We start from the raw sequence: 9,381 nt of genomic DNA, 5'->3' as shown, positions 1-9,381 counted from the left end.
AACAACCAGCGGGTTCCAACAACATTTCCTTGTGTCACCTCCTCGCTGGTGACCGTGGTGACCTCATGGTAATGGCCCTCTTTGTCCTGAATGGCATAAAGGGGCTGAGTTTCAAACATCATGGTGTAGTTTCTCACATCGCCCTTCTCAACTTCATCGCGGGCAATCTTTTGCATTTTCGTCAGCTCCGTGTTCGTGTCAGAGGAAGCCTCCTGGATTTTATCTAAGGAGAAGGTCTCAAAGATGAAACGTCCCTTATCTACATCTCCTCCTTGTACGTCGTTCACGGTGCGGCTGCTCATAGATTCCTCTGGCTATCATGTATGGTATCTATAGATTGGTTTTCAAAGAGCCATTGCAACTCACAACATTTCCCTTTTGTATGTCCTCAGTCTGAACCCTCTTGAGGTTTTGCATCAGTTCCTCAGATGTGGAAAGTCATGATATCGGATGTTTGGTTTTCAAAAATATACTTCATCCGTGACACGTCTCCAGATGCAATGTCTATCTCTGTGACACGCTTAAAGGAGCCCGTCTCCTCCCCAGTGAGGTTCTCCAGTTTCTCTGTCTCAAAGAGAAAGCAAAGCCATTCTTACATCTTTTCCTCTAATGTCTTCCTGCTTTGTTGTGCATGTTGTCAGAACTGTCTCTGTCTCATCATGGATAGTATCAAGCGCTTGCGTCTCAAAAAGCCACGTGCAGGTTTTGACATCTCCCTTTCGCATTTCTTCAGACTCATTTTCAGCCTTCACCTCCACTCTTTCATACAGGATGTCCATTGGTTTTGTCCTCAAACAACCACTTACAGGTTTTCACATCTCCCTTCATGACATCAACATTTGTACTTGTTTTCACCGTTCTTCATCTTCAATATTGCTGAAGTACTTAATAGCATCAAGAGGTTGTGTTTCAAATAGCCACTTTGCAGTTTTAACATCACCAGACTCTATTTCTTGTTTGGATATGCCCTTAATAATCTGGTATTTATCAATGCTTTCACCAAACTGATCGATTGGTCGTGTTTCAAACATCCATTTGCAAGTGGTTACATCACCTTTCACAACCTCCTCACGGCGCACAGTTTTCACCTCGTGGAAGTGCCCCGAGCTGTCTTGCATTGCATACAGCGGAGTAGACTCAAACAAGTTTTTATTTGATTTGACAGAGCCTGATGTTACACCCTCTATAAGAATCTTTTGAGATTCATCCGTCCTGTTTAAATCTGTGCTTTCAAAGATTTGCTTGTAGTTCAAAACGTCCACTTTATCAATTTCTTCCAGGTCAATTGTTCGAATAACCTCTTTCTTTTCCTCTCTGATATGCTCCAGGGGTTGACTTTCAAATCGCCATTTCTGATGTCTGACATCCCCTTTCTCCTCATTAAGTGCTATAGTTTTCTTCAGTTTGCCCACCTCTGCCAGCTCCTTTAGTTCTTCAGTTGGAAACGTTTCAAAATAATGCCTGGCTGATTTCACGTTACCCGCAATAACTTCCTCTTTTGTCACGGGATGAGTATTTGAATCATCTTTTAAAGTATCCATTGGCTGGGTCTCAAATACCCAGCAGTTCTTGCGAACATCCGCCCTGCAGCTTGTGCCATCCTCCTGTGTGAGGTCGTTCTCAACATTCACAGTGCGAGTGACCTCTTTCTTCTCCTCTCTTATGTGCTCTAGAGGTTGACTTTCAAAGCGCCACTTTTGGTGTCTCACGTCCCCTTTCATTTCTTCATTTACTGCTGTCTTTTTAAGTTTTCCGACCTCAGGGCAATTCTTCCTGGCTGCTTGAGGGCTGCTTTCAAAAAAGTGCCTTGCAGATCTAACATTTCCCCCAATGATCTCTTCAATAGACCCAGGTCTTGCATTGGAGTCATCCTTCAGAGAATCCATTGGTTGTGTTTCAAACACTAAGCAGTGTTTGCGTACATCAGCTCCGACAATCTCTTTCTTCTCCATTTGTGAGCTCTCCCAATCATTGAGAGAATTTAGTGTCTTTATCTCAAACAACCACCTGCCCCAGTCTCCCTTATTGCTGTCCTCCATGGAAAGACTGCACACAAGTTTCAGAGAAGTAGGTTCACTGCTAGTCATGTCCAGTGGCTGAGTATCAAAAAGCCAACGTGATGCAATAGAGTTCTCCAATTCAGTTTCAATTTTGCGCACAGACTTAATCTCCAGCATCTGGCTCGACTGTCCCATGATGATACATTTGAACTGAGTGTCAAAAGTACTTGTTACAGTTTTCACGTCTTCATTAATTTCCTCTAACACTGATCGTAGACTCAGCAGGTGGCTCTCATCAATGGTTTCAGTGTGCCCAAGGCTTGCCATGAACTTATTATCAATCATGTAAATGGTAGCGTTCCCATCCTCTTCTGTAAATGAAACCTCTTTCGTTAAGTCTTCCTCCTTATGCATTTTGTTAAGAGTGTCCATAGTTTGGGTTTCAAATAGCCACGCTGCAGCACGGACATCTCCCTTGTCAAATTTATTAAATTTGTTTTTGTATTCTGTTGAGTTAATGTTTTGTGAACCCAGCTCATCCATGGGCTTGGTCTCAAACATCCACGCTGTGCGCCTCACATCTTTTCCCAGAATTATTTCCTGTTGAGTTATTCTTTTGTTGTCTTCTTCCTCATCAGGAGTTTCATCTTTGATGGCATCCAGTGGTTTATTTTCAAACCTCCAGCGCATTGCTTGTACCTCCCCAGGGAGAATCTCCTCCCATTCCCCGTATTCTTCATCGTTGATGTCATCATCCTCATACATGTACTCCTGGCTCTCTACATGGTTGTTGTCAGTTTCACTGTAATCAATAAAGCACTCCTTCTCAATATTCTTACGAACCTCAGGATGGATGTGCTTGTAAAGACGTTTCAGCTCGGACATGCTCCTCTGCTTGACGTAAGCCTCTTTGCTGAGTGGGCCTTTGGGCTGGTTTGCTGGTTCTGGAGGCTCATGGGAGTAATCGCAAGCTGGAATATTGTCACTGTCTGGCGGCATTTGTAGTAAGTCTGGAGGAGGGGGTGGAAGAAAGTCAGAATCCTCCGCTGGTGGGGGTGGAAAGTCCTCGTAATCCATGACTGCGGCCATTGTGTCTTGTGTTGCTTCAGTAGTGGACACTTCACACACCTCACTAATCACTGTATTGCTTTGGCTCACATTTGAGGACCACTTAGCTCGATTGATGTCACGTCCAGGCTTTGTAAGGAACAAAAATGATATTTGTGGGTAAATAACTACAAATCAATGATATACTTCAAGTTACATTTCACCTTGTTGTAACACTTGCAGATAAAGTATAAAAAAATTCCATAATAAAACATGAATGATGTCACATAGCAGAATGATGGGACATCCAAGGTTATTGGAACTGTGTGAATAAGTAGCTTGCTTTCATTTGGTGCTATTCTCAGAATCAAACAAGTAAATCACCTCAATGTGTTCACATTATAACTCATTTTCATTAAATCAACCACATTCTCAATACTTTTTCTGGTGTAGCATTTTTTGGGACTTGTAGCCATTCAACAATTATCTCTACAAGGTAATTTCAGTGTTAGTGGCAGACTCTATCATTCCTGGATTCAGATTGCTTTCCTGGGAAATGATGAAGCATGTATATCATTACTGTTTGTAATGTCTACTGTATTTCTATTAACTTTTCCTACCGCTGCTGCTTTACATTAAAAGCATTCAAGTGGCAAAATAAGTGCTTTCTTTGATTGTGGAGTAGTCACAGGTAATTTATCACAGAAGTTAGGTGTTCGAAAAAAATATGTTTCTACAAAAAAAGAGCGTGTTCATTTTCCGTGAGAGCAGATTAGTTCGAAATATTGCTAGAGAAATGGAAAACTGTGTGTTGAGCGCAGCATGAAATCAGGTCACGGTTACGGTTCTCTTTGATAGACTTGTTTATTAAAATAACACAAGTTTGTTTGGTTGCTCTGTAAAAAGAACATGCTGTCTATTGCGTTTTTCACAAAGTAGCTGCTCAAGAAGCCTTTTCTGCAGTGTTAGCCCACACTTGCTCTTCCCATCAACCAGGACTGAAGTCTTAAGTGTCATTATTATAATGAATACATTTAATACAGTCAAAAATAAAGATGTTTTTCACTTCATATGCTTAATACTTAACTGAAGTAGAAATAATTACCTTAATTGGTTTGTGTGGAGCAGCTTCTTCTATTGTTCTTTCAAAGTGATCCCTCAGTTCTTTTGTTGTGTATCTGGGAAACTCCTCTTCTAAAAGGGAGCGCAGACAGAACAACAAAGGCAGGATTTGAATCATCACATCAGTGACAGCTTGTACAGAGTGGCCAGAATAAGAATGCTTTCTCTTCAAAAAAACAAAACAAAAAAACTTCCTACCTGTATCATCTTGATGGTTTTCATAGCTGGATGCCAAGTTGTTGTCGCTGTATGACACCTGTGTGTATGTGAAATAGGAAAATATTAGAAGAAGTTGAGAGATTTTTAATACCCTTCAAGAATTTCACTTTTTTCCATTGAATGCAGTTCCTTTAATTGCATCCCAAACTGTCAAAGGCTTCTAAACAAACTTTAATTACACCAATCTGACTGATTGCAATTAGTTACAGTTTTTACCCAACAAGGCAATCAACATGTTTAGCTCATTAGCTAGCTTTACTGCGCTGCATGCAAGAGCACAGTGACAGAAAATAGAAAATGCTGCGCACCATTGTTTCTTGGTTGAAATTTAGCTGCTGACTGCCTGGGATGACCTGCCTGCTGCTCGACACTGTCGCCTCTGAGCTTGACATTTCCTGTAAAGATGAATACAGTGGTTGTCAAGTGATGAAAAGGTATAAATGACACATGCGGCAAATGACTCACTTCACCAGATTTTGCTTGCTCCTTGTCGTGATCACAGATGTGAATTTGCTCTACTTCAGTTTACACCACCAGCCAAAGCTTAGTCGTACACAACTGAACACCATGCAGAGAAGATGCTGGACCAGACTGCTCAGTGCAGTTTGAAATGACTAATCACAGATGGAGGCAAGATGACAAAAAATGCACCAAGCTGTTCGCTCACACATAGCGAAATCAAAAATCAGAAATTCTTTTCAGTTCTTTGTTAAGTTTCTATCCTCCCGAAAAGAGCTACAATATAAGTGAAATTGCCTGGAGGTTTCAAGGATGCTGTTAGAAATGTCAAGTAATGTCTGTACCTTAAACCGCACACACTCTGGTTCTGGTGCAACAAGAGGTAGTTAAGGGCCTCACTGTTAGCATTCAGCCTAAATTATATATTTCATTTGCGTAGCTCTCCATGCAGTGGTGGAAATGGAAAACCCAAATGAAAACGTGCAAAGGGAACTGACTCAGGTCAGAAAAAATGTCTTTCATGCTCTTTGTATCAGGCCTGATGAGGGCATACGCTCTGTTCTATATACCTGCACAGCTCTGTGATGGAAATGAAACTGGGTTACATTGTGTGATGTTGCAGTTTCCTGGGTCTCAAATTGTTTCCTCACACTTGCAAGTCCCCAGGCAGGGAACAGACCTCCGACTCCTCCATGACCTAATGAAGGCAGGAAATATCGTTAGCTGCCTCCACTTCTACATGACCTGAAATCAAGCGGCTGCTAATAGGGCTATTCTGCCTGGCATGCATGCAACACAGTCTGCCGTCAAACGTGGCGCAGCTAAGGCGCACACAGACACGCACACAGACACGCCACATGTAGTGTTCTTTTTGTGTAATAGTTTTCAAATTTTCTCAGTTTTGTGCAAACTTTTTCCAAAGTGAAGCAAACAATCATTTCCTTTTCTTCCACCTTCCTCTATAGTCAGCCCTTTGAGGCCGGTCTCAAGTTTCTCCTCTATTTATAAATGTATACAAAACACTGCTGACCTCCTTTCACACATGCAACACTGTCACTGGCTTTCACTAATGCTGCATGAAAGCACCAAACAATGATGGCGACAGTAACACCTCAGTGCATTGCAGCTACTGTGCACCACTGGATATCTGCGGCAGCGTGACAACACACAACAGGGGAAGCAGACAAAGCAGTACACAGCAAGTGACCATAGAAGGGCGCTTCTCCTCACACACATGTTTCTCCTCAATGCAGGCAGCGCTGTCACGTACGATAGCTACATGCTGTAGGTGAGACAGTACATGTACATGCACAAAAAGCTAAAGTACCCCGCTGGGGATGTTGTCTGCTCGCTTGGAGACAGCTGCCTGGTACATGGCCTCACAGTTGGCCAGTAGGATGACCTCTGAGTCCACAGAGTGAATCCCGATTCCTCTGGTTTAAATCTTTCAGGATGTCCTGCCCTGGTAAACCTGCGCTGCCAGCAGCTAAGGCACAAGAAGCCAATTGTTAAAGAAAGTGCTCCTTATGTGTTTAATGTGTCATCCAACTGATAGCAGGTGACACACTGATGCTATAAATATGCAATTAAAGCCCCACTAACAGTGTCAGAACCCTTCATGACTGCGCTGTCGTTTTCTTTTTAAAGCCAGATATCAAATAAACATTGCAAATATATGACTGCTTTAGGATGCTCTGGCATATAGAATGACTCATACGATGATTAGTCAGTATTTATGTATTAATCACAAATATTTGTAAAGGAAGAAACACAAAAGCAGCAGTTTTCAGTTTATAAATACATTCTCAACAAAATGGGAAGGTGCTGCTGTAGTGCTGGTGGTGCTTCCTGTTAATGATGCCTTTAAAATATCCTTCTGGGACGTTATTTAAATCAATTGGCACACCTTGCCTCCTGATATTCAGTTACTCACTGGATGTGCATAAAAAGGGAGGAAAACAAACTGTCCAAAAATGAAAGCCATTATCATGATTTCGGTCCTCCACGCTTCCAATGGAACAATTTAGAGCCATCTGAAGTGATTGTTTTGCCAAAAATATTCCCTCTTTGTTTCAATTATCCCCATGGAATAAGAGTATCTCAGGAGTTTGATGGCCTCTTCAGATTGTCCCTTGGATCATTTGACATACAGAAACATCATTGTGTCCTTTAAATTGTTGTGTTGTCGCTTATTACATAGAATTGCTTGTAGACGATTTGTGCATGATGGGGTTTTGACGATCACACACCAGGTTGTATTAGCCATCATTTCTTTTCTTTTTGCATGGATAATTTACATCTAAAGTTTCACCAGTAAACAGTTTAGAACCAAAATAACTTTGTTAGTATTACGAAGTGTTGAAAAGACCGTCAGTGAGATTATTAGCTCTTCCAGCTGTTGATATCCACAGACTCCGTGTCTCCCCAGTTGCTGGCATGGCACTTTTTGCTGTTTGTGAATTCAGAGTATTCACACCTCAGTTCTTGTGGATAGAAAATGTGCTGATGCAAATGAGAGGATAAATCTGCATACAGACTGTTGCAATTTATAGAAAAATACAGCTTCAAAATCTTAATACATCTATCTCTTACTCAGAAGACTAAGAGTAGCTTTGCATTGCTTCAGCACTACTTAAGGGCAACTCTGTAATATCTGTATACATCTGTGATATTATTTCTGGCAGCAAAGGAGAGATTAAATCACTGTATGTCATTTAGGAGATAAAGATAAAAAGCTTAAACAGTTCAGATAATTTGCAGACTGATGAAACCGCTGTAACTAATTAATGCTGCCTTTTCAAATATCATGACAAAAAGACATTTTATAATAACTATTACATTGCACCATCGCTCGCTGCTTTTCAATGGCATGTCTCTTTGTTCTTCTTCTGACTGATTCTGATTTGTAGCTCATCAGTCAACTATTTCAGCCTGAGAGGAATGGTGGGTATGTTTGTGTAACGTAACCGGAGCATTAAACCAGGTGAGGGACAAGTATTACACAACATCAGCTCTCAACTTTAGCAACAAAACTTTGCAAGTGAAAAATTCAGGACTGCAGCACATTCCAGTCTCAAAGGCTCAGACTCACGGACTGTAAAGAAACTACATATTTGCAGGCAAAAAACGAACAAAAAATGGCTTGGGCTATCTCATGACACATTTGGTTGCGCTGACAGCTCAGATAACAAGAAAGTGAAGTAATCTAGGCGCCATGTACTTGCAAAAATAAATCAAGCCTATTTTAAACTTAACCACGATGGGTCGTGTTTCTCTGTGAAATATAGAGGAAAGCTGGGAGGTCGAGGCTGTTCCCTCCAAAAGCATCTAGATAATCTGCATTGATGACCTTGTATTTGTGCCATATTTCAAATTACCTTTCACTATTTCTTATTTCATGACTTGCCTGAGGTTGAAGAAGTAGAGCAGAGTAACACCCGGAAGGACTGGCCTTGGTACAAACAACTTAGCGGCTCAGAATTCCATCTATTTGGAATTAGTTAACAGAATAAGTCTAATCTCTCCTCCAGCTAAAGGTTCAGAGTTAATTTAGCACTTTAGTCACAGTTTGATTTATATTTTTCCCCTGTACCTTGCATTTTGAGTGGAAGTGTGCTCAGCATAAAGACAATAATATTGAATTTTAAAGAACAATCAGAGATTCAGCACCTTCCCTCTGTGTTTTTGTCTGCATTTGTCAAATGGAGATTTTATAATGTGTCACTATTTTCTTTGCATTCACAGTCATCACCATAAAAACACAGCTCAAAGGCCAAAATCGTTCACATATTTTTGCAGCCTTTCACTCATCTTGAAGACAGAAACACCTCTCAGAGACTGCTCATTACCTACCAGGGAAGGAGGACGGTGTCTTAGAAAAATATGAACTCAGCAGGTAGAATCCCACAAGAAGGCCACGGCACCCCGGCCTGCAGGGTCTGTCCAAGCCCACAGCAAATCCCAGTCAACGTCGGAGACCAGCTCCAGTTCAACGTGTTCACCTCTGTCCAACGAGCAGACAGTGACAGCTGATTTTATTTTAGACCCTCCGCCCACTTGCAAAAGATGGACCTGGGGTGTTTTTTTTTAGAGAGCGAGGCCTCCATGCCTCCAATGTCGAGTCCCTAGAAAATCCATATGGAAATACTTCCTGTGACTCCTCCGCAGATGCTTGTATTCTAATAAATCAGGTCACTCTGGTTTCATCATCACACCGTCCATCAGAGTGCACGGCATACTCCAGCAGCTGCTACCGCCTGTCATGATATGCCAAATCATGCAGATGCAAATCCACAACAAATACTCTGACAATCTCTCATTATTCACTGCAACTGATAATCCCAGCGCAGTGTAAAGTGGATGTCAGGCCAGTGCAAATTTAAGTGACAGTAAATGGTGGTGAAATGTGGTGGCCATGTGCTGTGCTTTGCAGTTGGACTGAAACGGGGTCAGTGATGTAAGGCAATTTTTGAGGATTGGGGGGTTAAGGGGGCCGTAAATACGACAACAGACACCTCGGAGTGTGGAGGAGCGC

General features: G+C 41.7%; 1 protein-coding gene across 1 annotated transcript; it reads right to left on the bottom strand.

Moving 5' to 3' along the window:
• Positions 1-303: 303 nt before the first annotated feature.
• On the bottom strand, positions 304-9,131 carry LOC110968321 (xin actin-binding repeat-containing protein 2-like). Its single transcript, XM_022218177.2, has 7 exons — positions 8,700-9,131; positions 6,175-6,333; positions 5,417-5,544; positions 4,697-4,783; positions 4,368-4,425; positions 4,153-4,241; positions 304-3,197 (listed from the first exon to the last, which is right to left on the bottom strand). The coding sequence occupies exons 4-7, from the start codon at positions 4,778-4,780 to the stop codon at positions 852-854; spliced, it is 2,577 nt and encodes an 858-aa protein (XP_022073869.2). The 5' UTR covers positions 4,781-4,783; positions 5,417-5,544; positions 6,175-6,333; positions 8,700-9,131; the 3' UTR covers positions 304-851.
• Positions 9,132-9,381: the final 250 nt, after the last annotated feature.

This window comes from Acanthochromis polyacanthus, chromosome 14 (assembly GCF_021347895.1).
Source record: "Acanthochromis polyacanthus isolate Apoly-LR-REF ecotype Palm Island chromosome 14, KAUST_Apoly_ChrSc, whole genome shotgun sequence".
NCBI classification, from domain to species: domain Eukaryota; kingdom Metazoa; phylum Chordata; class Actinopteri; family Pomacentridae; genus Acanthochromis; species Acanthochromis polyacanthus.
Note: the sequence above shows the minus strand (reverse complement) of the source record. Positions and strands in the feature narration are given on the sequence as shown.

What these genes read in the sequence shown, in the direction of transcription:
- LOC110968321 (XM_022218177.2), bottom strand. Translation starts at nt 4,780, where the DNA reads ATGTCAAGCTCAGAGGCGACAGTGTCGAGCAGCAGGCAGGTCATCCCA. An exon ending in ATTTCAACCAAGAAACAATG is followed by an intron (nt 4,426 to 4,696) that starts GTGCGCAGCATT and finishes ACATACACACAG; the next exon opens with GTGTCATACAGCGACAACAA. An exon ending in CTCCACACAAACCAATTAAG is followed by an intron (nt 3,198 to 4,152) that starts GTAATTATTTCT and finishes TTCCTTACAAAG; the next exon opens with CCTGGACGTGACATCAATCG.